The sequence below is a fragment of the Microcaecilia unicolor genome, chromosome 11 (genome assembly GCF_901765095.1).
Source record: "Microcaecilia unicolor chromosome 11, aMicUni1.1, whole genome shotgun sequence".
Taxonomy (NCBI): Eukaryota; Metazoa; Chordata; class Amphibia; order Gymnophiona; family Siphonopidae; genus Microcaecilia; species Microcaecilia unicolor.
The window spans coordinates 107900869-107924198 of record NC_044041.1 but is presented as its reverse complement, the minus strand read 5'-3'; the positions used below and the strand labels follow the sequence as shown (position 1 = coordinate 107924198).

Below are 23330 nucleotides of genomic sequence, written 5' to 3'. Positions count from 1 at the left end.
CGGAACCAGCAGGTGGAGATAGAAACTGAAAATTTAGCTGAGACATCTCTTGGCATCCAGTCCAACTCCTCAATATTTACATAGAGAAGCAGTAAGGAGAAACTCAGAAAAACACAACCACCTTAAACCGCTCGTTAACCTAACACTAACCAGCTGAGCAAATATGTGGACCTCTTTCATCTCTGGACAACTTGTAGAGAATAAGAGATGCAGGAAGCACCATGCAAGGTGAGTCGTTATCTGACCCATTCCTTCAAAGTGACTAAACATCTCAGAAACCTTGGGCGGTACTATGGAATAGTGGAAAGGACTAATGGAATGAAAATTAAGACCTAATTTCTCCTTCCATTACATACACAGCTTCCCACTATTCCAGAAGCTATGGAATGTTAAAAACAAACCTCAGAGTGGGTGAGATCGTACAGACATCATCTTGAGGACTGAAGCCTCCTTGTCCATCCTATTGTTTCTGGCAAAGGTATGCTGTACCAATCACGCTGCCGCCTTGCAAACATCTGCCGGAGACGGTAAGGTAGTCTCTGCCTAGGATGTCACTTTATGCCTCGTCCGATTTGCAAAACTCATTCATGACTTCCATATAACTAATGAAAATCTTCAAGGAAGACTACTGAGCCTCTTCATACTCTCTGGAACTGGTCGGAATCTCCACAGATTGACAAATGAAATGCTGATGCCACTTTCAGAAGAAAGGAAAGAACCGTGTGCAAGGAGACCCTGGCCTCCAAAAAGCAAACAAAGAGATCCCGACAAGAGAGCCTGAAGCTCCACAACCCTGCATGCTGACACAACAGCCACTAAGAACACTATCTTTAGCGTAATATCTTTTAAAGAGATCTTTCGAAGTGGCTCAAAAGGAGGCTTCTGAAAAGCCCAAAGGACTAAATTAAGTTTCCATTTTAAACATGGCGTAGAAAAGGGAGACAGCAAGTGGCCCACTCCCCTAAAGAATCGAATGATATCTGGGTAAGACGCAAGAGACAACTTCTGTAGTTGGCCCCTGAAACAGGCCAAAGCTGCAACCTGAACTTTTAGAGAACCCACTGCCAATTCTTTCTGAAGACTTGTGTGGAGAAACGCTAGATGTACACTATCTAAGCACAGAAGGGAGATAGTCTGTGCTCAGAACACCAGTCCTTGAATGTCCACCACACCCTCACACAGCCCATGGATGTACAGTGCTTCCGAGCATGAAGCAAGCTACCAATGATCGAATCAGAATAACCTTTTCATCTTAACTGAGCCCTTCCAAAGGCCAAGCTGTAAGACCAAAAGGGCACAGATCCTTCATGAGCCCTAGACCTTCAGTAGGCCGTGTACCTGCGGAAGACGGAGGGAAACCCCATCCAGCAGTTAAATCAAGCCCACGTAGTACGGCCTCCGTAGCCAATCCAGAACTACAAGAATTATTTGACCTCAATGCGATGTGACCCTTTCCAACACACAGCCTACCATGGTCCGAGGAGGGAAGACATACAGTAGACGTGTCTCTGGCCAGGGCTGCAATAGTGCACCTTTCCAACGGCTGAACAACTTGGGCACTTTGGCATTCCTTTTTGTTGCCATCAAGTCCAGAAGAGGAGAATCCCATTGGTCCACTATCATCTGAAATCCTTGGATGGATAGTTCTGATCTCTCGGGTCCAAGGAGTATATGCTGAGAAAGTCTACCTCCACATGCAAGGACCCCATGATATGAGTTGACAAAAAGCAGAGATTTTTCTCTGACTAAATCTGCTAAAAGACAATTGCGGGTCCCACCTTCCTTGTTGATATAAGCCACCACCATCGCATTGTTGGAGAAAATTCAGAATGGGGACTCCACCACAAAGGGAGCAAAGTTGCATAAGGCATTCTGCACTGCCTGGAGCTCCAAGCCATTTTATCAAACACCAAGACTCCTGCTCTGCACAGATGCCCTGTGCCAGATGGAACATGTAATGAGCTCCCGAACCAGACTTGGTGGTGTCTTGTGTTATCAGAAAGGAAGCTCTGACAGTGAAATTTCTGAACAACCACCACCACTGTATACTCCATCTAGCAACCAGCGTCCAAGGAAGATGAAGGTTGTACTTCTGTGACATTGGAGACCAGCAGCTGAGAAGAGATTACCGTAACAGCCGCATATAAGCCTTTGCCCATGGCATGATTTCCATCGCCGCAGTCATTGACCCCAGAACCTGGACATAGTCCCAGACCCTTGGGGCTGCCTTGATTGAGAAGATGAATCTGTTGAACCAGCTTCGAACTCCTGCATTCCAAAAGGAAGATCCTCTCCCTTGCTATGTCTAATAGGACGCCCAGATACTCCAGCGCCTCCAATGGAATTAATTGGTTCGTCTTGACTGCAGAAGAGGGACAACTCAATGACTGCAGAAGAGGGACAACTTTCCCATCACCACCACGCTATCCGAATAGGGTGATGCACGAATAAGCCAGTCATTAAGATGCGAGTGAACTATGATTCCCTGGCGCTGAAGGAAGGATGTCACCACCACCATAATCTTACTAAATGTTCTTGGAGCAGTGGCGAGACTGAAGGAGAAAGCCCTGAACTGAAGTGACAGCCCAACACCACAAAACGTAGAACCCTCTGATGCAGTGGCCATGTGTGTATATGCAAGTACTCCTCCTTATCGAGGGTGGTGAGAAATTCTCCCACTTGAACCGAAGCTATGACTGCTTTTAGTGTCTCCATGTGAAAGTGAAAGGAGACTGCAAGAAGAGAGGAGCAACCAGACAGGAGAACTCCAACTTGAAACCTTCTGTAAGAACATCCAGAACCCAATGGTCTGATGTGAATTTGACCCACTCCTTCCCAAACTCCTGAAGATGTCCTCTCACTGGAGGAAGAGAAGAGTGAACCAGCCTCTCATCTTTGCGAAACTCAGGAGATATTGGGCACTCTGACTGGGAGGACGACTTCCTGACTGCATGAAAGGAAGACTGGGATGACTGAAAGTGAGACTTCCGACTATATTGCTGATGATCAGTCCAGTACCATCTGCTGCCTCATAATCGAGAGCCCCCGTGAAGACGGATGACCAGAGACTTTCGGCTTACCCTCCAGAAACCACTGTGGCTTAGTTTCCCCCAGTTCTTTCACCAAGTTACTGAGATCATTTCCAAATAGCCATTTGCCCCAAAAGGGCAATTTAACTAAATGGGCTGTAGCCAGTGCTCAATGCTGCAACCACATTTGCTGACATGCCATGACAGCCAAAGACGCTGGCTGTAACCTGTAACATGTCATAAAGAGCATCCACCAAAAAGACCAACTTCAACTCCAATTGGGTGTTTTAGTGCCCATCTTGTGCTCCCGGCTGTTCCCTGAATGTCTGGATACATCAAAAAAGCCTTAAAAGGACCTCTAAGAGCCTTCTTGATCAAAGATGGAATGCAGAAGATTCCTCAATGGAAAGTACTGTCAATGCCTCAGAAATAAGAGTACTAAGCTCCTCTTTATGAAACAACCTCAGTACTTTTGGATCATAACCTTCTCTGATGACTCTTTCAATGATGTCCCTTCTGAATAGACCGAGGCCACATCAGATAAGGAAGGAGAAGCAGAGATAGCCTCACCTGCCCAATCCTAGAGGTCTAAATGAAATCTCTTAGGAGCCAAAGGGGCACCACGGCAAAAAACTGAAGCACCATGCAGCAACTCTGACTGTCCCTGCTTCAGTAAATAAGTCTAGTGTAAGAGCAATATAAACTCTAGAGAAAATAAAGATCCTGATGCAGCTGAATGCTCCATCAGGCCCTGAGGCTGTAAAATGGCAGCTGTGCTCTGTGCATGATCAAACAGAGGTTGCTCCTCACTGCCAGTCTTCTCAAATAAAATGGTGCCCATTCTTGTGCTCTCTTGCATCAAACTGTGCACCGGCTCTGCCAGATAGCCCAAAGACCCCAGCATATTCGGATACTGTGCCAAATCCAAAGATGTGCTGCTGCCGACCATTTCCTCTGTGACCTGCAGGATTCCCAGCATGCGCACACTGGAATGCCCCAATACCAGCAGGAACACAGTTTAACTGCTTCTATGGGAGTCGCCATACATCCCGACTGTCACAAGTATAGCACAATGTATACCAAGCATACCAGCCAGCAGGAACACAGTTTAACTGCTTCTGTGGGAGTTGCCATTCATCCCGACTGTCACAAATATAGCACAATGTATCCCAAGCATTGAGTCAGGATCCGTCCCCTGCACCAAGTAGAACCTGCAGCGCCCCCCCCCCCCCAGTAGTTCTTTTAGACTTACCATTGCCAGTTCTCCCCCTTCAAGCTCACAGTCTCCACAAGTCTTACCAAAGGATAAAAAGGTTCAGTACCCTTCTGTCTCACGCTCTCAAGCAAACCTCTTTCCTTCCTCTTTCTTTTTTTTTTTTAACAGGTTGCTGTTCTGGAAAAGGAGAGCTGCAAATGAAACAGGAGAGAGATGAAGGTAGGGAAGAAGTAAATTTGAGAGGCACCGGAGATAAAGCTGAAGACCCCCCCCCCCCCCCCCCCCCCCCAGATATGACTCTGCAGACTCAAGCCACTCGCAACGCTCAACTGGACAGCAGCTGACCAACTGGATCAGGAGCAAAACAGAACCGGAGGCTGAAATGTGTGTCCATCCATCTACTGGAGATAGAAAATAATAAGGCGCTGGACTGGATGCCAATAGAATTATGTCAAAGCTCAGTTTTCAGTTTTCTATCTCCACCTGCAGGAAGCTACATAATGGAAATCCTTTGTAGGTCACCTGTCTCATTTTAACCTTAAACTGTACTTTGTAAAAAATAGCAACATGAACATTCGGGGGACTGAACCACTCTATTAAACATAAACGAGTCCTGAAACACCTTATAGAACAAGTGGATATAGCACTGCTTCAAGAGATCAGGCTCTTTTCATTGAAGGTCCTGAAGTTGCAAAGAGAGGACTGGGGATGGGTGCACGTTTCGGTAGATATTTTGATAAGCAAACACCTCCCAATGATAGCAGAGGAAAAAGGAGGGAGAAGATTAGGGGAGGGTGGTATGTTGGGTATAATGATAAATGGAGGTTTACGTTGGTCAACCTATATTCCCCTATAGGGCAAAAAGATGACTCATGAGAAGGCCCTGAGAAGGATCTGGGGAGAAGTAGAGGGAGCTCTCATATTGAGATGGAACATGAATTGTGCACTAGAAAAAGGGGATAGGACTTTCAGAGGAGGAAGGGAGAAGAAAGGGTAAAACTCTCAGGTCCTGCTTCTGAAAATATCACGTAGAAGTCTTTTGGTGGGTGTTTAACCCAGACTCCAAAAAGAGTTTACCTGTTTTTTTCAGGGAAGTACCAATCATACCCCAGAACTGACAATTTGTTTGTGAATAAAAAATGCCTGGGAAGGTAGAATGCAGTAACTCTCTTGCTGATTGTGGTCTCGGCTCATGTCATGGTCCTGGGGAAATTTTCTCGTGCGGGGGGGAGGGGGGATGAGGGGGGGGGTCATACCCTACACCAGTGGCGGGCTAACAAGAATTTATTATCCAGAAAGGAGGAACAACTGAAATTTAGAAAACGGAATAACTTTCCACTTAACCGGGAAATTAATTATGCAACTCTGTGGGAGGCGGGAAAAGCCTTTATGAGGGGAAATATTATTCAGCTAGAAATAAAACAAATGTGAGAAAACATGAAAACTCACCAATATATCCTAGAACAAATTGGCCACGTACAGAGATTGCATGACAGTCACTTCCCCCTTAAGTCCACAATAAAGGAAACCAAATTTTAGTTTCAGCATTGAAACCGGGATTTAGCCATGTTTTGGTCTCAGCTGAAAAAGCCACTGCATCTTCGGCTTAAACTGAACTCCTCCCCCCGACCAAAAGAGAGCTGCATGGCCCCCTGGCCCTCTTAATAGAAAGCCACCACTGCAGGCTTTCCCTGGGCCTACCTTAGAAGCACCAGTGGTCCAGTGGCTTCAGTCTCAAAATGGTTGCTGTGAACTTCCTTGGGAGATGATGTTTAATGTGAGCAAATGCAAAGTGATGCATGTGAGAAAGAGGAACCCAAACTATAGCTATGTGATGCAAGGTTCCACATTAGGAGTCACCGACCAGGAAAAGGATCTAGGAGTCATTGTTGAGTGTGCTACGGTGGCAAAGAAAGCAAATAGAATGTTAGGCATTATTAAGAAAGGAATGGAAAATTTAAAAAAGAGGACATTATAATACCTTTGTATTGCTCCATGGTGCGACCGCACCTTGAATACTGTGTGCAGTATAGTGGAAGTAGAAAAGGTACAGAGAACAGCGACAAAAATGATAAAGGGGATGGAACAAATCCCTATAAGGAAAGGCTGAAACGGCAAGGGCTCATCAGCTTGGAGAAAAGATGGCTGAGGGGAGATATGATAGAGGTATATAAAATGAGTGGAGTGGAACGGGTAAACGTGAATCGATTGTTTACTCTTTCCAAAAATACTAGGACTAGAGGGGCACGCGATGAAGCTAGAAAGTAGTAAATTTAAAACGAATCAAAGAAAATATTTCTTTACTCAATGTGTAATTAAACTCTGGAATTCACTGCCAGAGAATGTGGTAAAAGCAAAAGAAAAGTCCATAGGCCATTATTAAAATGGACTTGAGAAAATCCACTGCTTATTTCTAGGATAAGCAGCTGATTTTTAGCATGACCTAAAAACGCTAGCACTCCTTAGTAAAAGTCCCCCTAAGTTATTCATTTGGTGGAAGAGTAGCCTAACACTTAAGAGCAGCAGGGCAACAACCAGGGGAGCCCATTTCAAATCCCCCTGCACCTTCTTGTGAGTTGGGCAAGTGGCTTAATCCTCTACTTCCTCAGGTATAAACTCAAGGGACATAAAAATACCTACTCTACATAGTGTACACCGCTTCCAAAACTTTTGGACTTGCAGGCAGTATATAAAAAATGAAAAATAGATACTACTCAGTTGCTTGTCCTTCCATGAAAGTGCCTATGGTGAAGTACAACATAGTCAAAATAAAGCAATCAACACAGTAAGTCAATGAAATTAGCAAAATACCCAATATGTAGAAATTAAACAAAAATCACTGAAAAATAAACCATTCTTCCCCATAAAAATCACTTCTGTAAAGAAGTAGTAGCTGATCAAAACACACAGGCAATAGGGGAAAACAACACAATTCTACATTTGCTGGTACATTACACCACTTCTGAATAACCAATCCTCTCCCCTGGCCTATCAGAAGCCCTCTAAAATGTGGGGTGTTACTGGGAAACACAACCATCAAGCTAAACTAGGCAGCAAAAAGAGGAGACTATTCTCTGGTCACAACTCCCTAATTCAGGAAACAGCCACAGACCAAGTAAAAACTTTTTTTTTTTGCTATGAGCCCCTGCAGACCTGATAACAACTTTTCAACCTGCAATCTCCAGGACCAGTCTGGGATGGGCCTGTGAAATTGGACCCTGAAATAACCAGGGCCCTTATTATTAAACATTAAAAAAAAACTGAATCTGGAATGTATGGAAACTATCAGCCAATGCAATCACTCAAGAAGTGGTGAAATATGGTTCCTTGGCTACATCCAGTCACATTCTGCACAAGATTTAGCTACAGGCTTTGAATCAGAAGTCAGGGTTCCAATCCTGCTTCTTACACAAGAGGCCGACCAAATTTCAGTTTTGGCTACAGTGCCGAAACCCAAAATCTTTTTTTCTGACTAGTTTCGGAGAAAAACGACAATGTGTTTTCAGTTTATCCTGTTTGACTTCCTCCCTCCCCCTTGAACAGGAGCTGCCCCCTCATCCCTGGCTCCTTCAAGCGCCTCCCCCCACTCATAGGCCCTATCTCACAATCCCTGTTGGTCTAGAGGTGAGCTGGGGCAGGAGTGGTCCCAAATTACTCCTGCCCATTCTAGCTCTGCTCTCAAAATGGATGCAATGCAATGATCAGGGCACAGACTGTAGAAGTCTGCCCAGCGATGGCTTATCTGTCTAGCCACGATCAGGACACAGTCCGTAGAAGTCTGCCTAGTACTGGCTTTGCTTCCCAATTACTGGTGTTGCTATCTAATCACCACTAAGCTTGTTTGGTTCCATGCCTTCTATATAGGATTCATTTGTTTTTATTCCATGCATTTTTTAATTCCGTTACTGTTCTCATCACCACCACGTCCTGTGGGTGGGCTTTCCAGGTATCTATCACCCTCTCCACGAAAAAGTACTTCCTGACATTATTCCTGAGTAAGCCCCCCTGCAACCTCAATTTATGTCTTCTACTTCTATCATCTTCCCATCTCTGGAAATGGTTTGTTTGTAAATTAATACCTTTCAAATTTTTAAAAGGACTGCATCATATCACCCCTTTCACTCCTTTCCTCCTATACCCGTTCAGGTCTCTCAAGTCTCTCCTCATACATCTTGTGACGCAAACTACATACCATTTTCACCGCTTTTCTCTGAACCACTTCAAGTCTTTTTACATCCTTCGCAAGAAATGGCCTCCAAACGTAAGCACAATACTCCAAGTGGGGTCTCACCAATGACTTGTACAGGGGGCAGCAACACCTCCTTCTGCTGGTTATATCTCTCTCTATGCAGCCTAGCATCCTTCTGGCCGTGGCCACTGCCACTCTGCCTTGTCGCATTGTTTTGTCACCTTCAGATCATCAGACATCATCACCCCAAGGTCCCTCTCCTGTGCTGTGCTTATCAGTCTCTCTCCTCCTATCTGGTACATCTCCTTTGGCTACATTTTCTTAACACAAATAGTTTAATACGCATTTCTCACAAAAACTGACACAAATCTCTTGAGGATGCGAGAAGTACAAATTTTTATTTATTTTATTTTTGTTACATTTGTACCCCGCGCTTTCCCACTCATGGCAGGCTCAAAGCCTGGGGCAATGGAGGGTTAAGTGACTTGCCCAGAGTCACAAGGAGCTGCCTGTGCCTGAAGTGGGAATCGAACTCAGTTCCCCAGGACTAAAGTCCACCACCCTAACCACTAGGCCACTCCTCCATAGGACTTCAGATAGGCAAATTTGCAAAACCTATTGGTGCTTTCATACCTTATCAAATGTGCCAAAATCACTCGTGTTTTTATCTTGAAACCAAATAAATCAGCAATTTATAACAGAAGTTGAACAATTCAACACAGCAAATACTTGCTCAGTTTGTAATCAAAACACCTTTTTTCACTAACAAGGTCTCACATGCAAGTTGGTGAAATCAGATGTGCCCTATAAAAATCTTTTTCCAGCACTTATCTCACTGAAATAGTCCTTTCCTTATTCATCCTTTTTATAATCTACAAATTAACTCTGCATATTAGAACACAGGTACAAAATGAATCTGACTTGGCATTCAATGTGTTTATCTGCAAATTTGCAATATATATATATATATATAATTTTCAGAAACTTGGGGTACCATTTGGTTGTATAACAAATACTTGAAGAAATAAAAGAGGTGGCTATTACAACTATAGCCAATGTACACAATGATTGCAATGTGTAAGCCCCCTCTTTTTCCCTTTGGTGCTGTCCTATCAGCACTGAAGCAAAAAGAAAGCTCTTGCATACATCTGAATCTGGGATTGGCTGGCACTATTTACTCCAGTTTTTCCCAAGTTGGTCCTGGAGTATAACCTTGGCAGTCAGGTTTTCAGGATATCCACAATGAATATGCATGAAATTGATTTGCATACACTGCCTCCATTTTATGCAAATCCATTTCATGCAGATTCATTGTGGATGTCCTGAAAACCTGACTGGAAAGGTGATACTTCAGGATCGACTTGGGAAACACTGATCTACTCGGCCCCACAGATTTTAGCTAAAATCTACTATTCATTTATTTACTACTTGCAAATTAAATCTTTTAATGGTATTATGCACTATCACTGCATAGCAGCCTCATTAGCTAGCTTTAATTCTGTCTAAACTACAACACAAGTTTTGTCTTCAACCAGCGTGCGCAAGAAATAAAACTATTATTAGGTTCTAACTCATTGGACCTGTATTTACACACATATAATGATATTAGTGCATGCCATCTGCCAAAGGACCCAATTTAGACATTTACTGTTAGTACATGCTAAACGTTAGCAAATGCTCCCTTTACTGTAGTGTTACTGAATGAAAACTAATATAACAAATATGTGAAAAACAATGGTTAACAGCACAGTCAAGCAAAAAAAAAAAAGGCATTATGACATGAAAAGCTACTGAATAAAAATCATCACCCTGAACAACCTAAACCATCAAAAAGATAATGTTAAAAATAAAAATAAAGGGCAGATGCTGGCAATGAAAGTAACATTCCATAAATATGCCAGCAAAGAGTGAGAAAATCAAGATAACTAGATAGTGCAGTAAAACAAACATAACTTTTTATAACTATCTGAACGAATAAAATCACTTCCTCAGCCAATGTTTGCATTAAATCATCACCAAAGTGATTTACAGAATATTAAAATGTATAATAAATTAATACATAACACATTAAAGAAAAGAAAGCATAAAAATATGTTCAAAGGGCAGCTGAAAATGTGTAAAAATTCGTTACTGCTTTAATAAGAAACACACCAGAAAAAAAATTCAAAACAATAACCCACCACTTAAAGAGCGGGTTCTAAAACACAGTTTTATATTTGGTTTAAAAGTCAGCAAAAAGATAGCCTTCTCAAGCATCGTACTCAAAGATGCCAACAATCGAAATGTAGTAAGAAAAGAAATAACATGTCATAATCCTTCATCGGAATGAACTTGAGAAAATTAACTTTAAAAAGAAGAAAAAGGACAAAAAATAAAATTCTGACTACTGTCTCCTCCCATTATAAAGGCAATTTGACAATTCTGAGCAAAAACATCTACATAATGAAATTCATACAACGTACGAAAGAGGCTATAAGAGCTTTATGAAACCTTATACAAGGCCACAAAACCCCACGAGTTCACTCGTGCTGCACATAAATATAAACACTGCAACGCCCAATAGAGGCTGCCACGAGATATTTGGGTGAGCAGACCGTATTTAAAATTACTGTGCAGGATACTACGGGTCACTACAACAGCCCTGGAGTCCTGACAGAGTTTGGAGCAGTAATGTCTCCGGATCGGGTATCTATGGCCCAAGGGAAAGAGAGTTCATCACCACACAATGTAAGAAGTGATTATTTTCACATAAAGTCATCAGGCCGCTCAGGAGTTTCCTGAGTTACACAGAAGAGCAATGGTGCCACAGCCTCCCAACGCAAGGTACGCGGTACCGCTGGGGTTCGGCCCGCGAAGTAGCTCGAGGCCGATCCCCGAGCGGGAGGGAACCGGGCAGCGGCGGCCGTGAATGCTAGAACACCTGGAAAAAAATGGGAAGAAGAGGGTAACCACACTCAGCGTTACCCTTCTGTCCTCCCCCAGTGGCTCTCCCAGAATAGGCATAACTTCTTACTCCCCTCCCCTTCAGAACTATAACGGTTACGAAACACCCGCTTCCATCGCCTACCCTCATTTGCAAGATCCGCCATTTTCCTTCTCACTCACTCCCACAATGCGCTGCGTGCGTATAGCCCTCCGCCTCCAAAAGAGAGCAGGCTGAGGTCACCCACTCTCAGGAAGGGGGACGAGCCTAACCGAACGCATGCGCATATCCGCCACGGAGATCAGTTACGTCACTCATTAGACTGGAATATCTGAGGTGTGCGAGCGCATGCGTGTGTTTACCTCTATTCCTGCTACGTCAGACTCAGACTGGAGAACGAGCCTTTGCGAAATGCGGATGCGTGTGCTTATGTGTCTGCTTGTCTCCCAGCTTAAATGTACCCGGGTGGCAGGAGCAATGGTTCTCAACCCCGTCTTGTTGACACAGCAAGCTTGTTTGGTTTTCAAGATATCCATAATGAATATGCTGGAGATGAAATGTAAATGTGCTGCTTCTATGCAACTGTAGCTCATTGTTGATATCCAGAATATCTGACCGGCATTGTGTGTCTGAGGACCTCCTTGAGAACCCCTGCGCAAGAGGATGCAGGCCGCATGGATGGACGCATGCACTTTAGGTTGCTCATGTATATTCACTGTGGATATCCCGAAAATATGACAAGCTTGGTGTGTCCTTAAAACTGAGCTGAGAATCCCCACACTAGAGGATGGCACATCCTGCAGATGCGTGCATTTTTTGGCCATAGGCTGTGATATGCCACTTTCTCCACAGATCATGAATGCTGCCAGCAGCTATGCACATAACTGTGAATCATACATTTAGCACACAGCAGGGTGAACTGACCACATGGGCAACAGGGCACTGCCCGAGGGTCTGGGGGGCCCAGTGCCACTCCCCCCCCCCCCCCCCCCCGGTATACTACAGTCCCCTATACCTACCTTGAAAGGCCCTAGTGGTCTCTCCAGGGGGTAGGAAAGTACTGTTGCAGGAATTACCACTATCGTTAGCAGAATCTGTGGTACTTCAGGAGTCAAACAGCACACACCAGAATGAGAGAGAAATCTTCTTTATTTGCCAGCAAACAAAGTAGAACATTAGCACTAAGTCTCTTCTTCTCTTTCTCAGCTCTCTGGATCTGATGGCTTCTGTCTCAGCTCCTTCTCTTCTTCTTAGCTCTCTCCTTCTCCCTTCTGATGTAAGCTGCTTCTGCTCTCAGTTATATACTATTCCTAAACCCCTCTAGCCCCCCTTACTTTCCAGATGGTAAAGAATAGATGATTACCCTGCCTTGAACTAATCACCTCTACACATATGTTCAAAATATCAGTTACATAGGTTCCAGACATTTCCTAACTGACCTATGACCTGGGCCTCTCAGACTAGACATTGTGTCAGCTATCTCTGTATTATGCACATAACCCCAGTCATAGCTTCATACTATCTACTAACTGGACTCTGGCATTCATTAAGGGGTCAAGGGACCAATCTTTGCTTAATGGCATACAGATATGGTTTGTTATTACTTTCAGGACCATTCCTACACTTAGCTATTCATCAAGAAACAAAGTTGACTTTTCCTGACCTTTTTCACCTAGCTAGGACTGTGGATAATTCAAACCAGATGATCTATTTAAACTTGCAGAGATATCACTTGAAAGGTCAGACAAAGTTGAATTGAAAAGATATTCTACATAGAAATAGAACTTATTAATTACACAGAATAAAACATATTCTAAAATAAGCAGAAATCAGAATTCCTTATAAAACAAAATCTAACTCATCAAGAATTATTTAAAATCTACTCTATTTTCTTCTAACCAACATTAGCCTAATCTTTTTAAAACTATCTTCTAACACTGTTTGCTTGTTGATCCCTCGAGATTATCCACTATGCCCAATAGCCTTCAGATGTGGTAAATAATTACTTCTCCCTGACCTTTCTAACCTCTTAGTCTAACAAAAGCTAGACATTCTTGAGCAATTGAAACCAGAAGGCATTCCTGCACTTTACATGACTGAACCAAACTTTTAAACACCAATTAATATGACTTCTTTTGCCCAAGCTGCCTCATTCCCCCCTTTGAGACTAAAATCAGCTTATGCAGAGATAAGTCTCACAACTCAAACTCTGGGGATTATAGTTTTCTTCCTAATCTAAAACAAATACAGCAAACTAATCAAGCAATAATATTTCAACAGTCTGTGCTAGTCACAGATTACTCTAATATAATGTTCTCAGTCTTTGAGTTCTTATACCAGTTGGGATAGAACCTCAACTGACAAGGATCAAGCTCTCAAATTCCAGGAAAGCCAGAATCAGGCAAGAAAGAGTCTCAGTATGAAGCCAAAGTCCAGCAGCTCCTGCGGTATGCAGTTGACCCTTCTTTTCAGCTAGTAGATTCTTTGGTTCGGGTCAAGCGCAGCTTCAATGGCTCCGCTGGATCACTTTCTGCTCTCCACTGTCTAGGCTCCGTCTGATCCGTGCTGGGCTCAGTCTGATCAGCAGACTTGATTCGAGACCAATGGACCCATGGAGTTATCCCTGCGACCTTCACAGCTGTAGGGGTAGAAAGCAAAACAGTAAAAGGTCCTTTCCACCGGGGCCCCAAAGGCTGGAGCCTCCAGTCTTTCACCCAAACTCTATCCCCTGGCAGGAAGGAATGTACCTGAGCCTGGAAGGGGACAGGGTTTATTTCTCTCACATAAGACTGAAGCTCAGAAATTATCCTGCCCAAGAGGGCTACCTGCTCCTGCACCTGGGCAGACCCTAAAGTCCCTATGTCTCCCTTAATTCCCTGCAAAATGGCTGGGGCTTCCCATACACAATTTCAAAGGGAGAGAGGGCTGTTCCTTTAGTTGGGGTACATCGGAGGCGAAAGAGGGCTAGTGGCAGTGCCTGTGGCCATTTCAATTGGGTTTCCTGACAAATCTTTGCTAGGCTATTTTTCAAGGTTCTGTTTGCCCGCTCAACCTGCCCTGAACTCTGGGGACGGTAGGCACAATGCAATTTCCAAGTAATGCGCAATGCGCGGGACAGGGCCTGAAGTGTGGCTTCAACAAAGGCGGGACCATTATCTGAACCTATGGCAAGGGGCAGTCCATACCTGGGGATGACATCCCTAAGGAGGGCTCGAGCTACTTCTGTGGCTTTCTCAGTGACTGTAGGGTATGCTTCCACCCACCCAGAAAAAGAAGAGACCATGACCAAGAGGTATCGGAGCCTACCACTCCTGGGCATTTCTGTGAAGTCTATGACTAGGGACTCAAAGGGTGTTAGTCCTCTAGACTGAACTCCTGGTGGAATACGGGGTCCCTGACGAGCATTATTCTGGGCACAGAGAGTACATCGGGCAGAGGCAGTGGCAACCAGACTATCCAATCCTTCCAGCACCACTACTCGACTGAGTAGGCGGGCTAGTGCTGTTTTCCCTAAGTGTGACAGGTCATGAGCTTGAGACACTACAGGCCAAGCTAGGTGGCGTGGCACCAGAACTCTGGCATCAGGAAGATGTGCTACAAAAATATAATTTTATTTATATATTTATTTTTGTAGCGCCGGAGTGTAACCGGTGGTAATCGAGCAGTACCGCATACTGCCCGGTTACTGCTGGGTTAGCGTTGGAGCACTTACCGCCACCTTAATGGGTGGCGGTAAGGGCTTCCCCCCAAATTGGTCACGTGACAAGTGCTTTACTTGCCGCACGGCCATTTCCTGCAGGAAAGAGAGACTTCCCTTCTGCCTGCTGCGGTAAAAGGGGGCCCTGGCGCATGTGAAAAACATGCCGACGCCAGCACAAGCCCCCTTTTGCCACAGCTTGGTAAAAGGGGCCCTTATTACATTCTGAATCACTGTGACCTCTAACCAGAAATGGCATTATATCAAATTTTTAAAAAATAAACATAAACATGAATGAGAATCTGCAATTCTCTAGGTTCTAGAATACCCTGAGTAGCACAAATCTGTTGTAGTCTATGGAAAACAACTGAAGAACTACGTGAACAAAAAGTCAAATTCAGAATTAAAGATAACTCCTAAGATTTTAGTAGAATTAGTAACCAGGATTTCGACATTTGAGACAGTAAGGACTTGAAGTGGCTGTTCGGGAGTTCTGGAGAATAATAGTGCTTTGGTTTTGTTGATATTAACTTGTAACCTATTATTTCTTAACCATGTTCAGATGGTACTTAATTTATGGTCAACGTTGTAAGAGCTTTAGGGCCCTGTTTTCTAAGTAGTGCTAAGGGCGCATTAGCGTTTTTAGCATGCGCTAATGATTAGCATGCGCTAAATGCTCAGGTGCCCTTTTACTAAGACGTGCCGAAAAAAGGCCTGCGCTGGTGTAGGCACGTGTTTTGGACTCACGCAGGTCCATTTTTCAGTGCCTCTGTAAAAAAGGCCTTTTTTGTGGTAGAAAATGGACGTGCGGCAAAATTAAAACCAGCGCGTGTCCATTTTTGGCATGAGACCTCACTGCCACCCATTGACAGTGGTAAGGTCTCACATGTTAACCGGGCAGTAATCGTCAGCATGCGTACACTGCCGATTACCGCCAGGTATGCGCCACGCAGTAGAAAATTTCTACCGCATGTTTTGGATGTGTGTGAAAAATGGAATTTTACTGCCCTAGAAACGCAGTAGTTGGGTGGTAGTTCCAATTCGGCGCGTGTTGTATGTTTGTAGGCACCAAAGTAAAAGGGCCCCTCAGTCACCCATAGGAAGATATGGGTGACTAGCGTTTAGTGCACACTAAAAACGCTAGCACGGCTTAGTACACAGGGCCCTAAGTGTCTTCTGAATCAAAAGTTGCCAAAATGTGAATATTATCCGCATATATGTAAGGACTAAGTTCTAAAGATTGTATAAGAGTGGCTAATGGAGCAAGAAAGATATTGAAGAGTGTAACCTTGGGCAAGTCACTTAACTCTCCATTGCCCCAGGTATAGAAACTGAGAGGGTCTTTTTCTTAGGCTCGCTCACGTTTTTGGCATGCGCTAAAATTGTGGGCACGCTAAATGTTAGAGACGCCAATGCATCCCTCTGAGCGTCTCTAACGTTTAGCGTGCTCACAATTATAGCGTGTGCTAAAAACGTGAGTGCACCTTAGTAAAAGACGCCCTTAGATTGTGAGCCCTCTAGGGACAGAGAATGTACTTGCTTATAAAGTGTACAGTGCTGCGTATGTCTAGTAGCACTATAGAAATGATTAGCAGTAGTAGTAGTTGTAGACAGTGCCGTAGCGAGGGTGCCTGACACCCGGGGCGGGTCGCCGCTGCGCACCCCCCCACCCAGGTGCAGGGCACGGCGCCCCCCCCCTCCGGAGCGCACCCCCCGAAACGCACCCTACCTTTCAGCGGGGGGCAGGCGGAAGGGCCGATCCACCCCCAGTGCACGTCACTGGGAGCTGCATCGGCTCTGCTGCTTCCCTGCTTTCTCTGCCCCGGAACAGGAAGTAACCTGTTCTGGGGCACAAAGAGCAGGGAACCAGCGAGCCGACACCCCCCAGCATGTGCACCCGGGGCGGACCGCCCCACCGCCCCCCCCTTCCTACGCCACTGGTTGTAGAAAGCCCAGTGGCATTTCACTTGTAAGACAAAAATCTTCAGAAATAGTATCTTTCCAAAGAATCTGGTATGACCAACAGGAGAGATAGAAACAAAACCATTGCAGAGCTCTGCTAGTAATACCTATACTCAGTGCTTTTTTTGTAGGAAAAATGGTACCGGTACTCATTATGGGTGTGTGTGGGGGGGTCACCATATATGGCTCCGCCCATGTGGTAGCCACACCCACATTGGCCACACCCCTTATACCAGCCATTGCGCATTTAAACAGGTATCACTGAAAATACTATACCAGTATAGGAGAAAAAAATAACTTGTGATTTGTTTTCATTATAGATAATTTCTGTAATCTGTTACATCTCCAGTATACCCAGTGCAAAAAAAAGACAGCAGATGTAAATTCTCAAATTGGACATATTCCAAACACTAAAATGAAAATAAAATGATTTTTCTACCTTTGTTGTCTAATGACTTTGTTTTTCTGATCATGTTGGTTCCAGTCTCTGATTCTGCTGCTATCTGTTCCCTTAACTCCGTTTCCAGGGCTTCCTTTCCATTTATTTCTTTACTTTCCTCCTTTCTTCTTCATTTCTTGCTCTACATCCATAGGTAAAAGCTGGGTCCTCAGCAGACTTGACAGGAGGAGGTATAGACTGGTCCAGTTTTTGTCTATTTTCTCCATCCATATGCAGTTTTTCTCCTCTTTTCCCTTTCTCTCATCTCCATCAGTATGCATCTCCTTCCAATTCTTTCCTCCCCTCCATCCATATGCATCTCCTTCCTCTCTCTTCCCTCTCATCCATCCATGTCCAACATTTCTCCGCTCTCCTCCCCTCCATCCATGTTCATCTCACTTCCTCTCTCTTCCTGTCACGTATTCAAAGCAGGAACTAGGTTTGTGAGCCCTTGGGCCACTGCCGAGGAGTGGCAGGCAAACCACCCCACACCAGAGACAGGGCAGAACTCTGACAAACAGGCTTCACCTGCACATGGCCACCTTTCACCAGGAGTTGAGCCCCTGGCTGCAGGCGACCAGCAGGACTTATAGGACAGGGCAGGAACAGGATCCCAACTAGGCTGAACAGGGACTGAGGGTCAGAGGGGAAAGGAATATACAGGGGCAGCAAGGCAGGGAAAGTATAAGCTAAAGGACAGGACTGAAAGCTGCAAGCAGACACTAAAACAGGGAACAAAACACTGATTAACAAGACACAGAACTGAAAGCTGCAGAGCAGCCACTAAGACACAAGCAGACAAGGACTAAACACAAAACTATAACCCAGAGACAAGACTAGAAAACAAACCACAACCTAATCGAACTACACACAGACTAACTGAAAACAGACAAGAATTTCAGGCAAGAACCCACACAAAGCAGAAGTGCAACAAGCACCAACAAACCAGGGCCTAAGGCGATGCAAAGGCAAAGCAGAAAGGTTTCAAAATGGCTAATAAGCCCAGCAGTAGCTGAGGCTCAGCTGCAGCAATCACCAGGCAACTATGGGTGCTATGTAGGTTCAAACAAAACAAGCAAGTCTGGCAGCCCGGAAGATCCGGACCGGACTAGGCTGAAATCTGGAATGGGTGATAATAACCAGACAGTTCATTGCAGCCACCAGGTCTGGCAACCAGGTGGCGAGAAGAAGGAGAGCCCGAAACATGGGCACAACCGTGACAGTTCCCTCCCCTCCATCCATTTCAATTCTCTCTCCCCTCCATCCATATCCTGAATTTCTTGTCTCCCCTAAATCCATGTGTATCTCCTCCTCTATCTTACCTCCCCTCCATTCATGTACAGCATTTCTCCTCTCCCCTCCCCTCCATCCATTTTCATCTCACTTCCTATCTCTTTCCTCCTCTCCATCCATGTCCAGCATTTCAACTCTCTTCCATCCCCTCCATCCATGTGCATCTCCTTCCTCTGTCTTCCCTCTCCTCCATCCATATCCAGCATTTCTCCTCTCTCCCTTCCCCTCCATCCATGTGCATCTCCTTCCTCTGTCTTTCCTTCCTTCCAAAATTTCTCTTCCCTGCCCTCCACTCCATCCATGTCCAGCATTTCTGTTCTCTCCCCTCCCCTCCATCCATGTGCATCTCCTTCCTGTCTTCTCTCTCCATCCATGTCCAGCAACTCTCCTCTCTCCCCTCCCATTCATGTCCAGCAATTCTCCTTTGCCCCTTCCCTCCCATCCATGTCTAGCGATTCTCCTTTGCCCCCTATCCTCCCCTCCCTTCCATGTCCAGTGACTCGCCCCAGCCTCCACCTGCCCCTGAGATCGTTCCAACCCCAGCCCCATCTGCCCACCCTCAGCTCCCCGACTTTCCGTTCGTGCCCCCAAGTTGAAATCTACTTTTTACCCGAAGTCGCAGCAGCGAACCAGCAGTGAAAGCAGCAGGCAGGCTCGCCTCCTCATTGCTTCCCTTCCCTCTCAGCCTCCCGTCCTCGTGGAAAGGAAATTATATCAGAGGAAGGCGGGAGGCTGAGAGGGAAGGGAAGCAGTGAGAAGGCGAGCCTGCCTGCTGCTTTCACTGCCGGTTCACTGCTGCGACTTCAGGTAAAAAGTAAAAGATTTCAACGCAGGGGCACAAACGGAAAGTTGGTGAGCTGGCCCTCAGAAAAAAGGTGCCGATACAAAAAATGCACTGCCTATACTGAATAATCTGTCTAGGAGTAGCTGGTGATCAATAAGATCAAATGTGGTGGAAACATGGGCGTAGACTGGGGGGCGAGGGGGGGCAATGCCCCCCCAAATGACGACAATGTGAGACTGGCGCCGCCGCGCCAGTAGTTAAAAAAAAAGCAGGCACGCGCTGCTCTCCATCCGCTTGGCTTCCCTGCCCTCTCTGTCTGACAGAGAGGGCAGGAAAGCCAAGCGGATGGAGAGGAGCGTGTCCATCTACCCCCCTCTCTTCCTCCCTCCCTCCCTCCGGCGCAGGCAGCAAGCATGCTTCTTCAGTTTTTCTGTGTTCCTGGCAGCGGTAGCGATGTACACGCTGCCTTCGGCTCTGCCCCGAAGCCTTCTCTTCAAGTTCCTGTTCCCACATAGGTGGGAACAGGAACTTGAAGGAAGGCTTCTGGGGCAGACCGAATGCAGCGTGTACATCGCTACCACTGCCAGGAACACAGAAAAGCTGAAGAAGACTGTTGCCTGCGCCGGAGGGAGGGAGGGAAGAAGAGAGGGGGTAAACGGAGTCACGATCTTGGACCTCACGGGGGGGGGGGCAGCAGAAGGAAGATGGATGGAACTGGGAGGGGTGGGGAGCAGAGGGAAGATGGATGGGACTGGGAGGGTTGGGAGCAGAGGGAAGCCTACTGGAAAGAAGACACTGCATAAAACAAAACACTGGGATCAAAGCGAATAGAAAAACTAAATGATCAGACAACAAAGGTAGAAAAAAGTATTTTATTCAGAATTTATTAATTGAAATATGTCAGCTTTTTGAAATGTGCATCTGTGATATTTTGCCTGTAAATTTCAATTCCTTTCTCCATATTAGCATATTCATTTGCATATGTATATATGCAAATGAATATGCTAATACGCTCCGCCCATCCTTTCCCCCCCCCCCCCCCCCCCCCACCAAAAAAAAAAAATGAAACAGTCAAACTACGCCTATGGGTGGAAAGGTCCAATCTCAGAAGAGTAGTGACTTTTTCATGATCCAGTGCAGTCTGAATAGTAGTCATCATACTCACAATGGCTAACTTATTATTGTAATTCAGAACCCTGTCTGATTTGGATATAAAACATGAGTATTGTGATGAAACGCTTAGCTACTTGCCTGGTGCTAACCCTGCAGCCACTTAGAAGGTCTATCCCCAGTACAGTTCAGGTCCACCTGAATCTGCCACTTGTGCTCTACACTACCACCCTCCTCCCACCTACTGGGTCCCAACCACCTCTGGGTGAGTCTGCCGCTCTCAATTGATCCCCTGTGATTTCTTGGTTACTGGGCCCACAGTTCCGACCAAAAGCTGTTAACTTAAACTGTGAAGTAATGTTTTTTTTTAATTGGCAGATAAGGAAGTGGAAAGAGAAGATTGTCTTTACCTGAGATCCTGTGAACAGTTAGACTTCATAACCTGTGAGCAGCTATATCTTGTTCCTGAATTTCCCAAGTATTATTTAGGTAGTAGATAAATGTTTAAATAGTTTTATATTTGATCTATATTCAGTTATCTGTTATTGCCTGTTCTTTTTCACCTGTTTATATGGTTCATTGTTCTAATCTAGCAATAAACCTTATTAGTTTATTGACTCTGCTGTCCTGAACTGACTAAGAATCCTAGAGGTTTGTGTGTTGGGTCTATGAGTGCTTTCTAGGAAACTAGCCATTGAGCCCATAAAAACGGGCTAGTATAGGACGGGGGGGGGGGGGGTTGAAAGCCCCCCCCCCCGCCGCCACCGAGCTCGCCGCTGCCCCTCCAAGGTCACCGCTACGCCCCCCCCGGAGTCGCCGCCACCCCTCCATCCGGGCCGGGTCCTCGATTCGCTATTGAAATAGCGCGGGAACGCAGCACACAGCTCAGATGAGCTGCCGTCGGCCTTCCTTCCCTGCCTGTGTCCCGCCCTCACCCACGAGGGTGGGACACAGGCAGAGAAGGAAGGCCGACGGCAGCTTAGCTGAGCTGTGTGCTCCATTCCCACGCTGTTTGTATAACGGAGCGAATGCCCGGACCGGGTGGAGAGTGGGTGGCGGGGGCGACCTTGGGGGGGAGGAAGCGGTAGCGACGGCGGTTTCGTCCCTCCCCTTGCGCAGTAGAGACCCTCTCTGTCCCGCCCCCGTCATCACGTATTGACACGGGGGCGGGACAGAGAGGGTCTTTACTGCGCATTTGTGAGTGAGTTCGGTCACTCGCCGTTTATATGTTTGATGTGAGACCAACGGGAAGAAGAAACAGTTCTGTAGCAACTTTACAAACAACAGACAGTCACCATCTGCTGGCCAAACAAAGGAAATGCACATCATAAACAATCTATATAAATAATTCTCACCTGCAACATTCTGAAGCTCACTCTGTCGGAGGGAAACACTGAAGGCTAGGCTGTCAGCAACACTCACTCTCACTCATGCACCACTCACTGTCACTCATAGACCCGCCCTCGGCCACGCCCCTTCCAGACATAATTCGCAACCCCAACGTTCTAAATGAAGCCTCCAACTGGAAGTTGAGGCGTCAAGACCACTTTTTGCCCATTACTGTGTGCCCTGCCCTCGCATCACAACGTGATGACGATGAGGCTGGAGCACTCCAGCAAACGAGCAAACGCGATCGACGACGGCGGAGCATTGACACGAGGCCCAAGCCATCCAGGAGCGCAGGCAACGCGATCCACGGAGCTGGTCCGCCCTCGCGTCACAACGTCATTACGGCGAGGGTGGAGCACTCCAGGAAACACGATCGACGGATCGCTTCTCAACTGCCAGGCACCCAGCTGTCACGGTCCCCTATATAGCTTTGCAATATTAGAAGTCCATACAATTTGATGAGAATAATATTGGTATTTGAGTTGCAAATTTCTTTTTATACATGTATGACACAGATTTAAACTTTTGGAAAAGAGCAGCGAACCCGTGTTTCCTCCATCATTGTTCATGGTGACATGATTGTTGTCTTAAGAGTCGAAGTTTATCTGTGGACCAAACTTGCCTTTTAGATGTTAAAGAAGGGGCTTCCTGAAGTGGGGCTAGAATATTGAAAGTAAGTGCCAAAGATTCATTCCAAGCATGCTCTTGGGCTTTTCCAAATTCACTAAGATAAAGGTTTATATTAGCAATTAGAATCTCTAAAGTGATAAAAGATATGGCCCCAATTATCTCTTACAGGAAAGATAGAAGAGGGTTGAATTACCCCTTGGTAGGCAGCTGTAGAGCATGCTTGTTCTTCAGGAAAGCACCTCAGGCTGCTTTGGAAGAATTTGTTGATCTGGGCTAAGAGTGATGTCAGATGCTGAGGAGATTCCTGGTCCTCCTGTCATCAAGGATCCTTCAGCTGGCATCATTCTACAAAACCCCAGTTCGAGTCCCTCTACACACAACATAAGAATCCACAGGACTTGATAAATCTCTGATGGATAGACTCTTACTTTACCCCTTTGCTTGCCCAAGGAAAGGAGCATTCAAAGGCAGTAAGTCAGCCTGGCAGCTCTTGGTTCCACTCCTAAGAGCTCCGCTAAACTAATACACAAATTTAAGCTCTCATAGGGGCCCTTAAATTAAAGCGTGGCAAGCCCACCATGGGCTTGCTGCACGGCAATCCTGCACTACTATGGTAGTGCCTGCCATCCACCATGTGCCATTTCTGGTGCATCAGAATTTGGGGGGGGG

General features: G+C 45.7%; 1 protein-coding gene across 1 annotated transcript in view; it reads right to left on the bottom strand.

The window, feature by feature from the left end:
- RANBP3 (RAN binding protein 3) overlaps positions 1-11584 on the bottom strand; it is a 316713-nt gene extending 305129 nt beyond the window's left edge. Inside the window, exon 1 of the mRNA XM_030219670.1 lies at positions 11502-11584. Within this exon, the coding sequence (XP_030075530.1) occupies positions 11502-11523 (22 nt within the window). The 5' untranslated portion in view covers positions 11524-11584. The remainder of the gene's footprint in view (positions 1-11501) is intronic.
- Positions 11585-23330: the final 11746 nt, after the last annotated feature.